The 22346-nt window shown below is 38.7% G+C and overlaps 1 protein-coding gene across 1 annotated transcript in view; it reads right to left on the bottom strand.

The window, feature by feature from the left end:
- Positions 1-22346, bottom strand: part of exoc2 (exocyst complex component 2) — a 57437-nt gene that overhangs the window by 23112 nt on the left and 11979 nt on the right. The window contains exons 2-10 of the mRNA XM_011474258.3: positions 22072-22230; positions 18225-18401; positions 16742-16868; positions 13742-13855; positions 11842-11966; positions 5855-5935; positions 3854-3999; positions 1790-1871; positions 1557-1659 (exon numbers count right to left, since the gene is read on the bottom strand). Coding sequence (XP_011472560.1) covers positions 1557-1659; positions 1790-1871; positions 3854-3999; positions 5855-5935; positions 11842-11966; positions 13742-13855; positions 16742-16868; positions 18225-18401; positions 22072-22189 — 1073 coding nt within the window. The 5' untranslated portion in view covers positions 22190-22230. The remainder of the gene's footprint in view (positions 1-1556; positions 1660-1789; positions 1872-3853; positions 4000-5854; positions 5936-11841; positions 11967-13741; positions 13856-16741; positions 16869-18224; positions 18402-22071; positions 22231-22346) is intronic.

Raw genomic sequence — 22346 nt, 5'->3', positions numbered from 1 at the left:
AATATTTAATCAAATACATGGATATTGTGTTCTAGAAAATATTTAAGAATAGCATGGTACAAGCTCTTTAAGAAGAACTTAAGAATGATAAACATGTTTGAGAAGGGGATAGGCAGAAACCCTAGCTTATTTAAGACCACTCCCCTTTACCAATTCAACTTTTAAAATACAAAACAACAACAAAAACCCTACAACAGATTCTTTTATCTTTTTATAAAACCCAAAGGAACCACTCTAAAGAAAAGATGATGGGTTCTAAATTTGAGCTTTGGGGAACACCACAATGTAAAGGTGTGGAAAATAATGAGTCTCAAACATTTACAGAGAAGGTTGTGTCAGATTGACACAACCATTGACAGTACATGAGAACTTGGCTAAGTGACACGCCCCCTATATTTCAAATAGGAATTACCCGCTGGCTCCAAGGAGCCAAAATCCCATAGAGCTCTACTGAGAAATGAACAGCTATTACTCAGGCATTCTATTTGTCAGAATAACCATTCTTGCTTTGCTACCTTTTAAAAAAAAAAAAAAAAAATCTTCTTGCTAATCCTAATATTGTTAATATTTTTTTGTTTTTTAAATATTCGAATTATAAACTGACCAATCAGAAGAAAATAACGTGCATTTAAAGCCTCTAAAAGGTTTTCTAAAGAGTGCTAAAGAGTTTTATTTTTGGAAGGGAACCATTAGAAAATAAAAAATAATGTAAATTTTTGTACAGTAATGTGAGAACGTTGCCAATGAGATGATTCAAAAAAAGTTTAAAAGACAACTAAACTCGTTAAAGCTGTAAGTAAGAGATTTAGCAAATGTTCTGCAATTGGGAAAACAGTTTGAACTGCATTTCTACTGCAAGTTTTTAGACCCGTATCAGACAGTAAAGGGATTTTTAATCATCTGAACTGCACAAACACAGAGAGCTATTTTCCACCTCTGCAATCACCATCCATCTTAGTGGAGTTTATTTCCTGGACATCTCTGCTGTGTCCTTGGGGATATCAGATGATTCCCTCTAAACTGCGGTCTCTTTTCCTCTTCTGTCATCCTTCAAACCAGCTGCTCGATTGCTTCTCATTAGGTGGCATCTTTTTAAAAGTAAAAAAAAAAACTAAAAAAAAAAAATACCCACACGAACAAAACAAGAGCACATGTACCCCCTCCCCCAACGTGTAGAATAAACAGGAGCTGAGTGGGCGTTCAGAGGAGAGCTTAATGCTACGGGATGAAAGACGCTGCCATGTGGTCCAGAACTGCTCTCTGTGATCCTGACAGGTTGGTCTTAACAATAATAAATCGAGAGAGACCACAAGTATGAATGGACAGATGGATGAAAGGGGAGGGGGGGGGTGAAAATAACTGAAGATAAAGACAAGCCAAATAGCCACATAACAAAGATGCAGGGGTGTTTGAACGGAGAAAAGTGAGATGCTGAAGGAGGAAAAAACAATAACATAAAAAAATGGAAGATAAGTGAAGGACACTTTGATCTTTTGGATCAGATTTGCTTTTACAGTTTAAAAAGAACATAAAAGATAACTGAAAGTGCTAGGAACCTGATGTATCTTTTCTGGTCATGAAGTGTTGAGGGCGTCTGCAGAAGCTTCTCTAACAGGAGACGCCTCAGAGCTCCAATCCTCGTCTCTACTTCGGCGTAAACTGGAGCGATGGCACATTGACAATGTTAAAAAAGAAAAGAAAATCAGCAACAGAAAAAAAAAATCTGCACTGAAATGTATTTGTTGCATAAGGAGGAAAGTACAAAAGGAAAAATAATACAGGAACTGACCTTTTTTGAATACTGGGACTTCGGTATTGCCAAAAAGAGATTTGGCCTTTTCATAGTCATTGATCACGACATCATAGTCGCCCTGGGAACAAATATGACTTTGATTATTGATGCAAGGCACATTTTTTAATTAAAACACCTTTTGATTAAATCTGACACTGTATTTCAACCTCTCTAGCTCCACCATCTGGTTAAGATGAACCTCAAAATGTGCAAAAACACGAGGGAATGAGTGGTAAAACAAAGGAAAAATAGAGTTTAAAAGATAATGGACTGTTTTTTTATAATGTTAGTGGCCGAGGTGGACTTTTGAAAGAACATCAAGTCCCTCGAGTGCAGGGAACACAGAGTTTCTTAAGTGCAGGGAACACAGGGTTCCTACAGTGGAATTTGGAAAAATGCAAATAATTATTTTTAAAATCAAGTCTGGAAAACATTTATTTGCTAAAACTTCAACCAAAAACAAAGGCCTGATGTGATCAAGCAGAAGAAAGACTCGCTTATGAATTAACTGAAAAGAAAAGACAAAAAACTGATGAATTCAATAAAAGCACCTTTAAGTTTTATTCATTGGAGTCAATTATTTTAATGCTAATAGCTGTGTTACAGACAATATTAGTTTTTTTATGCTTTTAAAAAGAAAAAATAAATAAAAAAGACTGGGATTAAATAAAAAGGACACCACAGAATCTCGCACAAAGGTTGAGATCGAGACATTGTGTTCGAAAAAACATGTTATTTTTCAATTCTATTCTACAGAATCAGAAATCTAATCTGATTAAAACATTATTAAATTTAAAGCAAGTATGAAATGTTACGTTTGAGAGCACTTGAGCTAACACACAAGCAAAAATGTTCTTGTCTTTGTCTTTTTCAACAATTTTTGTATTGTCTAGAAGGAAACAACTTGTGAAATTTTTAAAGAATTATTCTAAACAAATTAGACTTTTTGGCACTCGTGTTTTAATTTTTCATAGTTATAAAGAAATCTTACAAATAAAACAAACCCATAATTTCACTTTTAAGAGAAATAAAATTAGCAGCTAACTTAGAAATAAAATTTATTAAGCAAAATCCAAAAACAATATTGGTTATGGAGCTAAACTAAATTCACGTGTTTTTTTTTATTTTTTTACAGTAAATGCTCAAGGGTTGAAAGCAGGTAATTAATCTACAGAGAAAAAAACTAAAAAAACATTCATAAAAAAGATTTGGACAGCTGAAAACATCTTTTTACCAGGTCATCCATACGTGTCTTCTATGTTATTCTAGCATTTTCCATACTATGTGGAATGGTTTGCAAACTACAATTAAATCACCAAATTCAAATGGAGCGGCTTTCAAACAACCCATCGTTTATGATTAACCAACACACTGACCAATCAGAGCAGGCTTTAAGTAATTAATTGTTAATACATTGTTTTTGTTAAATGAATGAAACACACTGACAAAAGAGCAATTTCAAAAATGTTGTTTTACAGGTTACGAAAATAAAGACCCACTCCAAGGAAAATGTTTTTGGCCCTCTTTCTAACATGTTCTCTTGTGGCATTTTTCTGATAATAGAGGACAAATTCAAAGAAAATTAAGCTCAATATTGCATTTCTGAATATTTCTTCATTAAAATCGTTTTGAATCAGCAGATGAATAAATGCCGGTTGAAAAAGAGCTTATTTGTAACGTAGAATTTACACAAGCCTTCTGCTCCGAGCTGTCAGCAACAAGAAGGGAAAGGGGGCGGGGTTGCTCTGCACCAACATTGCCGTCTACAACTCGAGGCAGAAATACTAATGAACGCTCTGCAGAAACGAAGCAGGTTTTTTGACTTTGGCTAAAAATGCCATAATCATAATTAAAACACATTTTAATTATGATTATGCCAAAGAACTTAGAACGATTTTACAATAGATCAAGAGATGATTGGAGTGGGTTTTTAAATTAGGAAAATCTTTTAAAAAATACACTAAAATAATCAATCAACTTTTAAAAGCTTCTGATCCTTATGCAACTTGTGATTGCTTCTTATGTATTTCTGCATGTTTTTGATTTTTCTCACGTTTGTACCTTCTGGATGTTGCGTTCAATGTTGAGGGGCAAATTGAAGAGGAACTTGAAACGCTGCAGGACGTTTAGTGCATTACGGGTGGAGTCCGCCTTGTCTTTCCTTCCCAAAACCTCTTGGAACAGAGTATCTGCTGTATCGCTTGCCCCTATAGGGGAGGGGAAGAGTCACAAAAAGTAAAAGTGTGGGTGAGGGAAGCTAAAGAAAGATATTTATAAATGTCAGAAACACATTTCCTACTTTTCTCTCTTGTTTTTGTCTGCTCTGGGTTTTATTTGACAGAAAAGGAAGAGCAGGAGTAGAGACTAAAAGCTCCTGAGAAGAAAGTGAGAAGTATCTTCGCTGGCCTGCTTCGTGGGACTCCTGAACCTCTAACTGGCTCTGTGGGTGGTCTCGGATGTGCCGTCAGATAGGGAAAAAAAAAGATCTTCTAATCAAAACAAAAATCCAACCCCCCATAACAAAATCCCACAAGGAAAAACAGAACAAGCCAGAATAGAGGAATATTTAACATTTTTCACTCAGCAATCTGCGTTGTTGTGGCACTGACATTTCACAAAGTGGCCTTGTGATTGGCTGCTCTATGTTTGATGCATGGGTTTTGGGGTGCGAATAGAAATGGAGACCCGTTAGGCCATAGGTTTTAAGTCTGGGTTAGTGGGAATGAAAGCCATGTCCGGCAGGAAGGTTTATTTACTCTGCACTTCAGGAAAAGAGCCAGCCTATTGACCCTGCATTAAGAGTAGTTCCATTATCGTGTATGAATTACACACGAGTACTGATGGGAGATCTGCTGCTTAGAGACAGGAAGAGTGAACACACACAGTGTAGGTGTAGATCCAGTATTTCTGTCCGCTGCTGGAAAAAATGGCGTGTAAAATGTAAATGGGTAAAAGTCAAGGCTTCAGGGTTTTGATATAACTGCAAAACAAAACCTGAAGAAATTTCTAAAGTTGAAAAGAGCCACACACACAAAAAAAACTAAACAGGGCTAAAATGCTTTAAAGTTTCAAATTAACTTCTAGAAACTGAATTTGCAGAAGAAAAAAATGACAAAGCATGTGTCAAACAGGGATAAAATTATAAATAATTTACTAAAATAGCTGCTAAATGAGAAATCAACAGAAAAAATACAAATACAATACAATAGCTCAAAAAGGCTGCAGAAAATTACAAATTATTTGAAAAAATGTTAAGTTAGTTGAAGACATTTCAAAAGGCTAAAAAAACAGACAAACATGTAATGTCAAATCAACTAGTTAAATTAGCTGAAAGAAGCAAAATGTACAAAATGTAAAATCCGATTAAGGAAAAATGGTAAAATATAATCAAAGCGCAAGGAAAGCAAAAAACATGCCGTTTGTATGAGAAGAAACATAACTAAAATTTTACAATAATTATAAACGATAAATAATTCAATGTAAAAGTGTAAATGTATGATTAAGCTAAACTGAAACAGTTACATTAAAAAATAAACACCACAAAAATATAGATAAATATTGATTAATAAAATGCTTTAAACGTCAGTAAAAAGAGAAATGAGGCTATGAAATAAAGGAAACATGTAAAAAAGCTATATTTAATAACGGATAAAAATACTCAACAAATCTGACATTTAAAAAATAAACTTTAATGTTATGTATTGTAAACAGAGGTAGAAATTGGCAAACCTGTTGCTTAATACGAATAAAATACGGGGAAAAAAAACAAAAGCACAAATTCTGACAGCAATAAATGTTTTTAATACATTAATAAATAAAAGATATCAGCATAAATATAAAAACAGTTAAACTTGGAGAATGTTAGGTGTTTTTAAATGTATTTTTTACTGTTTCCTATTACCGGTATGTGTTTATTTTCAGAAAAAATAATAATATTTAGTTAATCTCCACTCCATTATTCCTGCAGCAAGAAGATTATATCTTTAATTATTTGTTGCATGATTAAAGACATAATAATCCTGCAATACGGTTCAATAATCGTATCAGTTAAGGAAGACTCACGATTGAGGATGTTTTCTAGCCGCTGGGTCATCGATCCCTCCACCTTCTCCGTGCCATCGGACTCCAGCCTCTGGTGAATAGCTGAAACAGAAAGTCGGCTCAGATTACGTTACGAGACACTAATGACCCCAAAATAGAAGCAGACAAATCCCAACTCTGAGAACTTCCTAAAAATCTATGAAAATAATTTCCAAATCCCTACATGGTGGAGAGGCAAGTAACCAAAGATGGGAACATTTTGGGTTTTGGGAACTAAAAAAGTAAAACAACAAACAGGCTCAACCCTAGCGGTAGATGGTAGATAACCTCACCGACTCACCAACCACAGATGCTGTTGAGCCCACTGCTGATACGGGCCGTTCCCACACGACAAGGACATTAACCTCACATTGGGTTGCCCAGACAAAGCCATTACTAGCAAGTGACGGTCTTGGGACATTTAGAGCCCTTTGACCTGGAGGTAATATGGATCTAAAATGCTTGGATTATCTAAAGAACAACATTCAAGGACGGATGGAGGTCCAGATGCCAGACAGGGAGAGGGGACAAGAACTCTGATGGCTTTTAGCCACTAGTTTGCATGAAGAGCTTTAGGTGGAAGTAATTTAAAAAAAAAAAAAAAAAAGAGGGGATGAAGGGAACATACAGATGGAGAAAACAGAGGAAGAGTGAGAGGCGAGTCTACCCCAGTGGATAAATAAATGGAGAGCAGTAGTGGGCAGAGAGGTGCTGAGAGCTGCAGTGTGGGTTTATTGACAAAGTGGGAGAGAGGTGGAGAGGGCTTAAGGGCCCTCATAGCCAATGTGCATCAGGCCGACTCAAAATATCAGAGGATGACACGAAAGAGAAAGAAATGACAAGTAATAGCCGTTCCTGATCGTTTTTTTTATTTCTTTATGACCATCATTAAGGTTAAAGTCTGACAGCAGGCGGGGCGAAGAGGCCAAAATGAAGAGGGGGAGGGGCTTCTGTAAATAAATATGTGGGTCCATTCTGACAGACAGAAGCCTCGAGGCAAACGCGAGGAACTCTGAAAGCACGCCGTTCAAACATGCCACTGCCCAATCAGCCACTGGCCTTCATTACTGACCAGCAGAAGAAAAAAATGCGGTCAGGCGCAGGTTGAAGTCCCACTCCCATCACCTTTTGAGCTATTTAAAAAGTGAAAAAGTGCTCCAAGCAATCTTTTTTTTATTAAGATCATGGCGTTTTTAGCCAAAATTAAAAAAAACTGAGACATTTTCTACAACATAGTTTCTGCAGTTTATTGGTAATTTGCTTCTGAGTTGTCAGCGCGATGGTTGGTACGAAGTTAGCCCACCCCCATTTTCCATCACCCATGTGTTCACACTCTCTCCCGCCAGCTTACAGCCCCTCCCAACCCTAACCTAACTTTACCGGTGCAACAAAAATGGCGAGCAATACTGGAGCCCTCCAGGCGAACAGTTCGGAGCCAGATTCAAGCTCAGATGAGGAAAACAAAGACGATCATGGATCAATTTGTTTACAAGTGGATGCATCAGAATTCACAACAATTTGAATTAAGAAATACTCAGAAATGGAATTTTGAGCTTCATTTTCTTCATATTTATCCTCCATCTTCAGAAGTATGCTACAACAACATGTTAAAAACACCAAAAACACAAGTTTCATCTGAGTGGGTCTTTAAGACCAAAGCGCACACGGGTCGAAGGATTGATTTTGCTGCGCAACAGAAAGACATCCACAAGTCTGCTTTGTGTCTCCGACCCCCCCCAGCTCTGCTGCCAGCTGTGTGTCCTCTCCGTCTGTCACACAGTGAGGGGGTCATGACGTCACCGTTTAGCTAAACATCAGGTCAGGGTCCGGATAACACATGAAGCCCAGAGCCCGAGGAAGAGCTGCAGCTCCCGCTTCACTTCCTGGAACCGCCGAGGAGACGGGGGAAAGGGGTGGGAAGGGGAGGGGGGATAAGAATAAAAATACAGTGTCCCTGGTTTCTAAAGCTGGAGATGTTTTGACTCCTGTTGGAGACGGCGACTCGGGGAGGGGGGGGACGGGGCCCTGAGAATCTTTCATTTTTGGAACACGGTGGCCGTTCCGTTTCCTGCATCATTGGGAGACTTCCTTTTCACACAACAATGACAAAAACCTCTAATTTCAATATTTTCCTTTTTTTTTGTTGCAGCTCTCCACTCCCTGACGGGCTGTCACTCACTCAGTTTGCTAGAGTGAGCACGTCTCAGAAGAACAACTCAATTAGCTGCTAAGGCTCCATGACTGAAACGCTCGCTAGAGGCAACCCGGCAAATCTCTCACCGGTTTATGAAGGTTCACATTTAGAGAAATATATATAAATACAAATATACAAGATCTCCAAATAACCTTTAGAAAAAGTTGTGCTGGTGTAAAAACACGGTGGGGGTGCAGGGTGGGGGATAAGAAGCTCAGAGGTGATCCATGCTGATGTTGTCGCACAAGTAAGATCAGGCTCATGACTTCAGCTCTCGGAGCACCAAAAGCATCTCAGAGGAAACCCAACCTCGCCTGGGAACCAACACTCTCCAACCAACCTGGGTGGCCAAGAATAACACAAACTTCAAAAAGAGGCTTTGAAAACATGGTTACAGCTCGCCTGAATGTGATGGTTTTAGGTTTTGGTTTGTTGGTAAACCTACATAGCTTTCTTTTTAGGTATTTTCTGCCAAAGTGGAGGACTTCATGTGGACTTTTCTGAGGTCAGGGGAATCTTTTTCGAGTCTTAAGATGTACAAGAAAACCACCGTAAGGTTGATTGATTGGATGACTGTTGCAGAAAAGCTAATGTGCAGTCTGGATGAAGAGTTCAGCAAGAAATATACATCATGTTTAAGAATTATATCAAAATTTGGAATTGTTGACCTGTTTTTCAGCGATCCAGACTTTGAATGTGGACGGTCAATTTTAGATCATTGGAGACATAACTAACATGTCTGACTTACAGATACAAAACTGTAAAATGTTTTGGAATGGATGGACTCAAGAAAACTAAAAATTAAAAAGAAGAAGTGAGAAAAAGAGTAAAAATCCCAAGAACACAGGCAATTCCTACTGTTTTAACTCTATCAATAGCGTTTTCCCCCCCAGGTTTGGCTTTGTTCTCGTCTTTCCGCCTCCCAGCCAACCCAGGCTTCCACATTAAATACAACTTCATACTACTTAAAGTCATCAATAAAATCTCCATGGAAAGTTGGGGGTGAAAATAAACACCAGAGGGGAGGGGGATGTCACGTTGGTGAATGAGGGGTCTGGAAGTACGTGGCGGCCTGAGACACGGCATGCTGGGAAACGACAACGACTCCCTGTTCGTTTCTTTAAAGGCCACGCGTCAGGTGAGCCTGGTGGAGACTTGCTGGGAACAACAGAGAGCTCCAGCACAAAGAAAGGATTCAAAAGGTGCTCAGACAGCTGTGCTATCCAGGCCTGGCAGTGAACTACTGCAGAGCCGGCCTCTTCAAAAGCTGCGTGCCGGTTGGTATGTTGGTTTGGCTGTGCACACGCCCAGTAAAGAATACATCCACTTGAGCTGTCCGCTCTACGCCGCCACTTCATTTCTCACGACAGAAAGCCAGATCTTGGCTCCGAAAGGATGCTGTAGGGCTGTAATGAGTCATTGTGTGAAGACAGAGGTCATAGAGTTTAGAAATCCGCTTTCAAGTCAAGCTGCTGGTCCAATTATGAGACAATGTTTTTCTTTTTGCCAGAGTCTTAAAGTGCAAAACCAGAAGACTATAGATTTCTTCTGATTTAGCTCTCTTTTTTCCCCACATTCATTTCTTCTTTTGGAATTTCAATTCCTCGTCAAACTGATCCTGAAATAGTTGGACTTATTTTATTCAACAAATATATGACGACTAAATATTTGTTTATTGTACTTGGCTCTGACAGGATGTGCTTACTCACAGCTGCACAAAGTTCACGAAATTACCTTTCAAAATTAAAGCCCACACTGTGAAGAGAAAACACTTCTAATCTCTGTCAAATATTATGCTTATTTTTATTTTATCTTTTACCATTACTCATGCCTTCTTAATATCATATATAGTATTTTTTTACGTTTATGCTTCATATGATATTTTTTTAAATGTTGCATTTCTGCTAGGAGCAATTGCCTATTTATGTAAGGAATTTTAAAATCTTGATTTGTTTGAATTCTTTTAAATATTGTAAAGTTAATAGCATTTATTTTTCTCATGTTTTCTCTCTTTAGTTATAACATATTTTTAACTGGCTTTAAATAAAACAATAAACTCTCCAAACTTAAAGAGAGGAGGTTTTAGTCCAGCCGTGTACCATCGGTCCCGCTTGTCCAGGTCCCCTTTAGCATATCTGTGTTGCTCAGCTTCCTGCATCTTTGGAGACTGTACATTTCCTATTGGGGCAGTGGGCACACAGTAGGCACGCTCAGTCGGAACGTGAGAATCACCCCGCATTGTTCCCATTGGTCATATTGGATCTGTTATCACCATTATCAGCCCTAATATTCTGGCTGACATTGTGTTGGGCCGCTCCGTTTATTTAGATTCAGCCGCAAACAATGAAAACACTGCTTCTCTTCCAACCGAGGCGCAAACATGCGGAAAGCAATAATAATAAAGATGGAGGAAGAAATGTGCACATATAAATAGTAAGGGGAAGTAACTGAGCGGCTACGGCAGGAGCAGAGGGTAAACAGACAAAAGCATGAATGACGACGCGAACAATTGACTTGGTGTACCTGGCAGAGCGACAGCAGTCAGTCGGCTACCTTGAAAGCCCTCTGGCATCTCAAGGTCAGCGAGCGTGTGCTTGCGTGCAACCGCTTTTTCGGAGTGGAGCGAGAGCGCATGACAGGTGAGAGCTGATCTCATTTTGATGGAGGTGAATTAGCCGTGTTGTGGTTGGCCGACGGAGGGTTTTCACACAGCGTCCAAATGAGCCCCCTTAATCAACTGCTGCTAAACCACATGTGTGGAAAGAAAGCCCCAAAGCCACACACTAGCACACTTTCAACAAAAAAAAAAAAGTCTTTTTTTGAGCAAAAATGAGGAGTGATGGTTTGAAGTCTTGACTGTCGCGCCTCTATGGGGTCAAATCAGGATCAACTTAAAGTAAATAAACAAAATTGTCAATGTGGAAATGAAAATGAAGATTTGTATGTTTTAAACTCAAGAGTACACACTGTAAACTTCAAAGAAACGTTTAAAATGAGGGAATAAAGAGTAAATTTGAAACTTAAATAAATGAATAAACTAAAACTGCAACAACATGAAGGTGAGAGTTTATTTCGGACAGCTGCTGTTTTGTATTTTCATGTTTAGTTTTGTTTTCAGTCTTTGATTCCCAATTTCAATTCAGAATTTTTGGGCTGCACCGTGATGTAGTGGTTAGTGCTCTCGCCTCACAGCAAGAAGACCCCAGGAACTTGTGACCCCAAAAGGGATTCAGTGGGTTCTGAAAAAAGATGGATGGATGGATGGATGGATGGATGGATGGATGGATGGATGGATGGATGGATGGATGGATGGATGGAATTCAGACTTTTCGCTTACAGTGTTGGCCCTAATTTTATGTGAGGGTGGGGCTTTGAGCCAATTGGCTGCTCGGACATGATTGACATCAGGTGATAGAGGTGTTTGTTACATCATTTCCGCTCCACAATGACATACCCAGTATGTTGTGGGCGCAGCCTGAGACTTGGGGAAAACATAATCACTAGTGATGACTGGACCAGGATTTTCTCCTTTAATTTTGAAAATCTGCCAATACTGAGTTCCGATCCGATACTTTGGCAACACATAAAAAATGAACACATTTATTTCATCATTTAACACTTAAACAAAGCACTTCAGTGAAGTAGCTTCAACAAGCAGGCAAAAATAGAAGGTGCTACTTAGTCATGTGAGACAGTTTCAAATTCCACGTTAAACTGATCCTGACTTGAGCCCGTACAGCTCCACAGGAGGCAAATATGGATTCATTCGTCTCACCTGCGAGAGCATCCTGAGCCTCAAAGAAAGTACTGAGGCCTCCTTTCACGTAAGCCAGACTCCCCTCGTTCTTTTTGGTGGCCTGCTTCTTCAGGTTATTCGCTCCAATCTTCAACTGGTCAAAGCTGAGAAAACAAGAATAAACAGATCACTTTAAAAACATCTCTTAGCTGTTTTACACAAACAACTTAAAACAAAGAAAACAAATAGGGGACTGCAACAAATGTCTAACGTTCCTTTTTGCACATCAACAGATAGTTTCTGCGCACACATCTGGGTGCACTGTAAGTACGTGTGTCTGCATGTCAAGCTCTCTGAGTGAGGTTTCCTCTGCAGGAAGAAACAGCCACCCGGTGAGGTCCAAACAGAGGCCCCTGGTCATTCTGGATCCATGGGGTCTGGGTTACTGGAAGGCTAAGCAACGGGGAGGAGGGGGTAGAGGAAGCCAGGAGTGTCCAAAATAACTCGCCTCACGCCCTAACATGACAGACTGGAGGTCAGCAGGCTACCCTGTCTGCACACCTCCTGCTTCAGTGAAGACCATGCTCGGTCTTCCTGTAGTGTCAGACACCCACAAAAAACTCCAAACCATTAAAACCCAATTTTCCACATTCAAATGTCATTTATATAAGCATGCATGTCAAATCCTGTCACCAGCATAACTTTTTTGGCCAGTTAAGTCTCTGTTCATAATATTTTTTAAGCTCCTTGAATAATTTGGAGATTCTATTCACATCAGCTTTTTGTTTTGAATTAGGGTCAAAGGTATCTAAAGTTTTCTTCATCTTGACTGTTTTTCAAGGACTCACAGGATTTCATTTCTATGGAAGAAACAAACTTTAATGAAGAAAAGTTTTAAACTCTCGTTTGCTGAGAGACGTTACAGTTTTTTACATAGCAACATTTTTCTATAAAACCAGCCATTATATCCACATTTTACCTCAAAACCGTTAGTTTTGTCCAATTTCCTGCATGGATTTTTAAACCCAGGTTTACAACATGAAGACGGGTAACAAAAGCAACAAAAATAGGAAGAAGAAAATATTTCTACAAAATGCTTTAAGTACAATTTTCTGAAGAGCGGTGGGGCTGGACTGCCAGATCTTAAGTCACTGGCACACGTTGTCCCTTGACTGGTTTGTATTTGTTTACTGTTGTTACTTGTGGCAATTTTCATTAAGATGAAGTCCGACTGCAGAGGAAAATACTTTGATTTTTTTTTGGTTTTCGAAAAAATTCCAGCTGCCGCAGATTATTCTAGAGAGGACTGGCGGGGTGGAGGGCCTTTGAAGAACTTCTCAAACTAAACAGTTGTTCGTACCGGTGGTGATGCTCCAGTTCTGACGTATAAAAAACGGGAACCCAGCATCTAATCCAAATTCATTTAAGGATTACTAATGAAACCGCTTTATTTAGAAACAACACAGATGGTATTCTAATTCAGTTTCTGAAATGAATTTAAAAAAAAGTGATTATTATAAGAAGAAATTTTTTTTTTTACAGATCTAGAAATTTAAATCAACTTGAAACCATTAAAACATTTAGTGAAATATTTAAAAAATATACATAGAAAATATAGAAATCTTTTTTTTAAATAGAGACATTGAATGCTCATTTTACTTGTCTTTTTTACTAAGATTTAGTGTTTCAGGAACAAAGGAGATACTCCCCCGCATCTCCACTTTGTGCTCTCAGCATCCAAACTTAAAAATGAAGACTTTAAAGGCAAACTTTCTGATAATCTCTTCAAAATGTTATAATAAAAGTATTTCTACGAGTAAATCAGTGAATCAGTTTCTTGAAAGAACTGGAAGTCTTTAAGTTTCTAAGGCAGTCGTGATGATGATGATGATGATGATGATGATGATGATGATGAGGATGTGCATGAAGATGGTCCTACCTGGAGCCTGTGTGGTTCTCTATGAGGTACCAGGTGGCAGAGAAATTCTCACTGGTGAAGTCTCCACTCATTCCTGGAAAAATCTGATCGATGTCTTTCTGTGGGATTTTTCCTCTGCAAAGAAAGAGGATGAAGCTGCATCAAACAAAATAAAGACGAAAAATAAATGAAGAAACAAACCACGTCAATAAACTGAAATTCCATAAGCAGAAGCTTAACAAGGTTAGAGAATGTGACCCTGAAATGAAGAAAAAAAAAAGCAGTATTAATTGAATCACAGTGAACTGTGAGGGAGCAGGATTTGGCTGGAAAATTGAAGTTGTCAAGTTTTCCAGTAGGGGGCAGTATGCAGCCAGAAAGTGCAGCAGGCTGGGAGAGCCTGGCGTGGGAAGTGCATTGTGTGACGCCTGGATGCCCCCTGGAGGACCCAGCTCTCATTAAGAAAGCTTGATCTCTGCTAATGACCTGTGGCTTACACAAACTGACCCCCCCACCCACACACACATATACACACACAAATACACACGCACGCATGGTGACCCAAAAGAATCATATAGATTTGGTTACAAACAATGTAATGCTCGTTTTTTTCAAATGAACAAAGATGTAAAAGCGCACAAGTTTTCAGTGAAAAGTTTAAACACATTTTTCCATATTTTCACCCTAAAAAATTTAGGTAAACAAAAAATAATAGACTCTAAGACAAATCATTTACCGGTACTTTTATTTTCATTCATTCGAGAGAGAAAAAGAAAAGAAATTTACATTTTTACTTCCATAATTTAAAAAGAATCTATTGTGATTCTAAGTTATTGTAAGATTTTAATGTTGGATTTCTTTTTTCATTTGGTAGTAATTAAAGGGAACTTTTTCCCAGGGTAAATGCTGCACTGCAAAAAGAGGAAAAGAGCAGGAATCACTTGGAAGTAGGGCTGCACGATATGAGGAAAACTTGCGATATGCGATATTAGTGATCAATATTGCGATAACGATAAATTTGCGGTAAATAAACAAATAGAAAAATAAACAAAAACATCATTCCCATTTCATTGCAACAGTTTAAAAATTATACTCCAAATGACCCTCATCGACATGGGGGACAAACGTCAGGGTGGCTAACCCTGGTCCTCAAGAGCCTCAACCCTGTCTGTTTTCCAATTCTCCCTAGACTGCTCGATAATGATAACCAAAGTCAGGTGTGTTCAGTCAATCAGGATGTGAAATCACTTGAGTCAGCCAATCAACAGCAAGCTGGTTAAGGAGAGCTGGAAAACAGGCAGGGTTGAGGCTCGTCAGGACCAGGGTTAACATAATAGGCCTCCATCCGAGTGGTCAACAATGGGAAGGCGTCCATCTGATTGGTCAAAGCATAAAGGGATTTATTTGATTCGTTAAATGCTTCAAGCTGCTAGAAGATTGTTTTAACACATTTTGGGTTTGCGATTTATTGCGATATTCGCCGTCTTTTGCGATATGCATATTGCAGAGCTGGATATTGCGATAACGATAAATTTGCGGTATATTGTGCAGGCCTACTTGGAAGCAATAAAAATATCTGTCCATGCAGCAAATCATTTTTACTTTAGAAATAAGATATCCAAATCTAGCAGCATTCAAAAAAAGAAAAACAAGATTAAAATGCTAACTGTTCAATATAATTACTTAGAGCAGAATCTTATAAAGCCCAATAATCAATATTCTTTACTAGTTCTCAGTTTTATGTGTCTAATTGTAATTTATTTTTATTACAGTGACAAACACTGGTGTAAAAGTGGAAACGACTATATAAACAAAATGAGAATACAATCCTAGTACAAATATGAACCATTCTAATAAATCATCAAATCTAAAACTAACACTTATTCCTAAAACATACATCTAAAATTTGGTTTCCAAAATATTAATAAGAATATCTAGACAAATTTGTTAACTTTTATTAAATTTAAAATAACATCCTCAAAATGCAACCAAAAATTACAGCGGAATTTGAGGTTTTTTTTAAGTTTTAACTTAAATTAAGTTTTTCTATTGTCAAGAGTACGGAGCAAAAGGATTTTGACTCATTTAAATAATTTCCTTGTATCTAAAACCTAGCTCCTAACAAGGCTTTAAATTCTCAACTGTATTGATTTTGAGAAATTTAGGAAATGTAGAACAAAGATCAATTCAAACCGGGCAAATATCTAAAATGTCTAAAAGCAAGGTTTTAAATCTTTGCAAGTATCCAATAGTTTGCAATGTGGTGCAGATTTAAATAAATATGGTGTTCCAAAGCTCTTTGACAGTGGATGTCCGGGTGTCTTTTTTCCAGACATTTAGCTGCTATGTGTTGCTGTGCTGTCGCAGTCCATTCCTGGCAGATCTGCAGGACCCAGTTAAGAAAAAAACACTTCACCCAATATTGACTCTTCTCTCAACTCTTTCTTTACACGTTCGGCTAAATATAATATTTAGAGCTGATGCTGCAAATCTGACAAAAGTATCCATGAAACAACTCCTTCCAAACACCTTTGAGCGGTGCACACGCTGTGCAAATTCTCAATGCAGGCCAATGGCGGAGCCTGTTTATGGAGGTCTAGCCCTTGGCCACGAGCGGCCACTTGGCCCAGCCCCTCTAAACCAAACAAATACTAAACCAGAACTGCCAGAACATGACAACACAAAGCATACATCGCAACCTCTGCACTCCTGGCGCTGGATTGCCTTCGCTGCGCTGCCTCCTCTGAAGCGAGCTTCCAGAGATCTTTCCATGTATCCGCATGTTGTCCTTCTCTTAGCTTGTACGTAATTATGTCGTTTCCACTCTGTGTGTGTGGAGCGGTTACAGGCTGTTCAGCAATTTCCATGTGGGCATAATATTTCAAATACCTACATGTGGGGAGAATTTGTCTCTGTTTGGGAACATAAACCATGACTCAGTGACCAGAGCGCTGGTGTTTACAGCAGCATGATTGTGTCGGTGCTGCAGTGTGTGTGTGTCTGGACGCTCCAGATCCGTACTTGTCTATGTCGATGCCCAGCGGATTGCTGGGACGCAAGGAGAGCGGGGAAATTCCTTTGTTGCGGTCCGTCCTCATGTCGTAATAGTTAAACTCGTCCACCCACACCGCCGACTGGTCCAGGATACCTGCGGGAGGGGGCAGACAGGCGCCAATCCTAAATGTTAACCACGCAAGACACCATGCAGTTACACAACATCACGCACAAACACCAACTAACAGTTCTTTCTTACTGGAACTTTGCCTCGTTTAAAAAGTTATTAAAGTTCCACTCAGAAGACGCACTTGTGTTTTTGGGGCCTTTAACATGTTCTTGTGGCATTTTTCTAATGATTGATGACATGTAATTGCATTTCAGAGAATTACTTTATTCAAATTGTTGTGAATCAGGAGCAGATGAAAAAAATGCTGTTAAAAAAAAGAGATTTTTTTGTGATGTAGCAAATTCAATAGGCAGGCCACAAGCTCCCTGCTCTGCTCCATTCTGATGCATCCACATGTAGACGACTAGAGGCATGCACGTCTTTGATTTCCTCATCCGAGTTGGAATCTGGTTCAAAACTGTATGGCTGGATACTGCTCACTATTTTTGTTGCACCGATTTGTAAGGTTTGGGATGTGACGGGCTGTAAGCTAGTGAGGGAGTGTAAACAGAGCTCTCTGCAATGAGAAGGGGAGGGGGGGCGGGTTGCACTGCACCAACAGTCCCGCCCACAATTGACAAGCGAATTTCTAATGAACTCCTGCCGCTCTGCAGAAATGCATTCCTGTAGAACAACACACTGTTTTTGAGTTTGGCTAAAAACTGTATATTCTTCTTCTTATTATTATTATTACAAACGGTATATTCTAAGACCACTGGGAACGCTTTAAGGATAGAGCAAAAGATTATTTGCATGAGTCTTTCAGTGCAAAGCCATAAAGGGTTTGTTCACAGTTTCCGAATTGGGAAGACAAAAAGAAAAGTATAAACTACATTACTTGCAATTTTGATAAGAAGAAAAAGCAAATAAATATTTCCTTAACAGACAGGAGCAACCTGATAAAACCTGATGTAACTACATTGTAACCAAGTAAAATAAACATTTCAGCTGCTAATAACAACAGCAGTGGTGTGGGGTTCACTTCATAAAATGGTATTTTTTGACGAGTTTGCATCAGTTTTTGTCAAGAAAAATGTTGTAGTTTCGACTGATGTATGGCTGAAAAAAGAAAAAACATTATTTCATATTATTTTGGCTTCTAAAACTCATGAAAAGTTTTTTTTAATATGGTTTTTTGTTAATTTTGATACATTGGATAAAAACAACATTGGTTTACCTTGACTTTTTGAATTATATTTATGACAAATTTAGGAATTCATGTATAAAACAGGGAAATTGATTCTTAAATAACTTATCATTCTCTGATTTTAAAAAAGATTTGAGGAAAATCTGCCTCCATTTTTTCAAAAAACTGATTGCAGTTTTCTTCTGGACTCTCACCGATCCTGTCCGGCCTGAGGAGCTTGAACGACACGGTCGAGGTGCCCAGACCTCCCGACTTGGTGGTGACGATGATCTCCCCCTTATCGTCTTTGGCAGGTCCCACGCGGCACACTATTTTGCTGGCGGACATCCATTCGGCCGTCAGCATGCAGTTGTGCCCGCAGATTGATAGACCTGGGAGAAGGAAAAAAAAAAGAAAGGGGGTGAGAGATAACAGACACACGCCGATAGAACAAACAAACAAAGTGTAGCTCACAACACACACAGTCCATAAAAAAGAAGAGGAGCTCTCTTAGACAGCGGTGACATCCATCAGCAAGTTAAGTCACGCTGTCGGCAGGGGGTCAGAGTTCACGCTGGGGTCAGGACGGGTGTGGGTGGCCTTGATCTTCCTTCATCTCACCCAGCTTCCTAAAGTTAATCTCGGTCTCTTCAATGCTAAGTGGCTCATTACTGGCACAATGTGCTCCTACATCTGTCAGCCTCTTCTGAAACCCTTTTGAACACCGTTTGGGCACAAGATGACAAAGACGGGGAGGGATGTTTCCCGCTCAGCAGATTTGGGACGCTTCATGTGTGAGCCGTCAAACGTGAGGAAAGCCTGCGAGAGCTAATCAACCAATAGCCCATAAAACCGTGAATAATATGCCCATTAGAGCCCTGTTTCCTGCTCCTGTTCTTCACTGCCCGCTTGGTTTGAGTGAATTAAGCACTCACACACATTTGCGCATATCTAATGATCTAATGTCGGGGCCCTGGGGATGCTCAGAAATAGGCTGGCCGGCACGCTGCAGTCCGAGTGGGAGCGGTGTTCTCGGCTTTCTGCGGAGGATACGTTTGGCAAATATGAGAGAAAACAGCAGTAAAAAAAAAAAAAAAAAGTGACCCTCAAACGCTTAATGAGAGCAAGATGCTGGTGGTGGGTTTAAGGACAATACAAACAGATCAAACTGGTTTCAGTTTTAATCGAAACGACTTAGTGTTTAGGAATTTTTATTCTTTATAAAGGGCTACAGTTCAAATGACACAAAAAAAGCCGATTTTATTTTTTTGCGAGTCTGTACTAAAATTCAAATAACTTTCCAAAATTCGCAAAGAATGAATTTCAAAAGAGGTGGAATAGATAAACAAAAGGAGGATGACACACCACTGGCTAAAACGTATGGATATACAGATGAGAAAAAAAGAATAAGAGACTAATTTATAAGCATTTTTATACTAAAAACATAAATGCTGAAATCAAAGTATTCCATCTACATTGAGTTTATTTAAACTACACTAAAAAGTTATTTAATTCATGCTTGTTTAGAGATAAAAAAAATTTTTTTACCCTAAACTGCATCAATGACAGAAAATCTTCTAAAAGGAGGCAACATCATATTAATAAACTTGAGTTAAATAATAAACAAAACAAATGTAGATTCCTTGTTCTGCATTACCGCAATTAGATTTTCTTCCTTTTCCTCTTTATATTTATGAGAAAAAAATCCTGAAAGGTTTCTTCATAATTTATAAAGGAAAAATTTCAGGACCACTTTCTTCTATTTTGGTCTATCATCACTTCCATTATAAAAACATGCAAAACTGCATCAAAAAGCTTCTGCAATTCTCAAACCACAAAAAAAACAAAGTTTTTCATCTGCAGGTGACACAGGAGAAGCCTTATTTTGACACTAATAGATACCAAAACATCTGCTGTCCAGCTTTCAGATGAAGAGCTGTTCCTTTACTATATTGTTGCATAAATTGGATCAGTTTGTTTCTTTTCATTTTTTCTCTCGCATAAAAAAGTAGAATAAAGTTGGGGGAAATACAAAAAACTCAACGCAAACTTTGATAATTAAAAGAAGAAAAGTGATCATTTGTGTGTAAAATCAACACCGTCAGAGCAAAAGATCTGAAGGAATGACGGAGTGTGACAACAAGCAGCAAAAGCAGCAAAAGCAGCTGTGGATAAACAAAATATGTTGCGTGCTGTTTCTTTAAAGCACATTTCTGTGATTAATTGCTAACAGGATCTGAAACTGTGTTCCTGTTCTGAAATGGATCACATGTGCCACACACATTCATAAACCTGAAACGTTTAGCACATTTATGGATTTCAGCGCAGGCTACACTGAATTCCATGCATGGTTTTAGAAACGGAATCCCAAAAGTCTTTCATTGTGATAATAAATGATTTTTTACGTGCACGTAGAATCTCTGTCAATAACCGTTTTCCAAGAGTATAGTATTCACTAACCCGTCGCTGTTAAGAAATGCATGTATGATGTGCTGCACATTCTTTGTTTAAACAATTTTTGATGCTCTGCTGATATTTTTAATTTTTTTCTTTTTTTTAGAAAAACCAATCTGGTCTAATATGAGGAAACACAAATGCAAATCAGAATGTGATACAATCTAACAGGGCTCCTTCCTAACGGTTTCTTTGAGTTCAAATTAAGACTTTTTAAGACCTTGCATACGAAAAATTAACACCAAGTTCTCTGCCTAAATCCCAGTCCAAATGACAAAGAAAAATGAAATCACTGGATTTCAGAACAATAATTTCTTAAACAATCAAAACCACAGTATTTCTGAATGTAACATATACACATAAAAAGAAGTTAAAAAGTAACAGACATCATTCACAAAGTCAACTTCTTCGCTCTGCATTCTTGGTACCACCCTCTCCATCAACGACAGCCACTTCTGCCAATTTCCCCTTATGATGTCTTCTCAAAAGGTTGGACCTTGATGTGAAGTCAGTTATCTTGCTTCCTGCCTTTTCCTAAGTCTCTTCTGCCAACCTGTCTGCATCCCCGACCAGACCCTCAGGCACCTCTTGCAATCACCTTCTTTTCAGGGTTAACCTAGTCCTCCATTCCCTTCCTCTTAGAAGCCTGGGCTTCTGCCTCCATATTCTATCTTTCTAAGTCCAAATGAAGCCGATAACTGGTCCTAACAGCTGCTAAGCTCACCAGTAACAGTTTTAGCGCCTTGGTATAAGGTTGGAAAAAGCTTAAAAATAATCAAATGTGTTGGAAAAACAATCAAACTTTCTACATCCTTCCCCATTTAAAGTTGAGTCTGTGCAGCAAACATCAATAAAGTTATTTTTGTCACCTGATCCCAAACGTCACAGCTAATAAAAATAAAAGGTACAAAAACCTGTTTTGATAGGAAGCTGCTTAGACAAGCAAAGGGAGGTTTCACAGAGACAGACAAGGGATCAATATTCCCTCCTCCTGTGAGACGGCAGTCATCAACTACATAAGGTAAAGTAGCATCCTGACAAGTTGAGAGGATTTCCTTTAATTCTGTCCAAGAATAACTAAAAACATTCAGGAGCTTCATATCACCCCAAAGAAACAAAATCCCAAGTATGGCACTGACAAGTTGATTATAGACAAGCACCAAACAATGGTGACCCGTCCACTTACTTTCCATGTAAACAGAGAGAAACTTTATAAAAGCTTGTTTAAACAACGGCTGCCATGGTTTGTTCATGGGAGATGGCAACAACAGTTAATACAGCAGAACTCCAATAATTATGATTTAGAATAAAACAAATTTATACAGCTTTTTGACATCTTGTATATTTACATCTGGGCTGTAAAAAAATTAGTTGTATATTTATGTGACCTTATTAATTCACTTGCTAACATATATGCGTATTTTACTTTGAAAAAAAAAGAAGAAATAACACTTAGAGGAAGACCATAAAGCAGAAGTACGGCTATCATTTCCTGTGAATATTAATATTACGTTACAGTTAAATAATGTTGAAACATTAAACTAAAGTTTAAAAAAAGTGTATTTTAGCCTGTTAAGTGGTGGGCTGTGCGGTTGGAAATGTTATTACCAATAAGATCGGCTGGACCCGTGCCTAGGTTTTCCCCACGGATTGTGACTTTGGTCCATGCTGCTCCTTCCTTGGGGGAGATGCCTGTGACCAGCGGGGGTGGACGTGCACGTGACATGGCGGCCTCTGGCAAACAGGAACTCGAGGGTCAATCAACGCCTGGACACGGAAAACACAAGATACAGTTAGAAACGGAGGACAAACAGTGACCGTCTGTGGGAAGTCAGTGAAGCAGCTGACAGAATAAAAAGGCAGTTTGATATCTTGTTATGTCT

This window comes from Oryzias latipes, chromosome 4 (assembly GCF_002234675.1).
Source record: "Oryzias latipes chromosome 4, ASM223467v1".
Lineage (NCBI taxonomy): Eukaryota > Metazoa > Chordata > Actinopteri > Beloniformes > Adrianichthyidae > Oryzias > Oryzias latipes.
The sequence above is the reverse complement of the archived record's forward strand: the minus strand, read 5'-3'. Positions and strand labels throughout refer to the sequence as shown.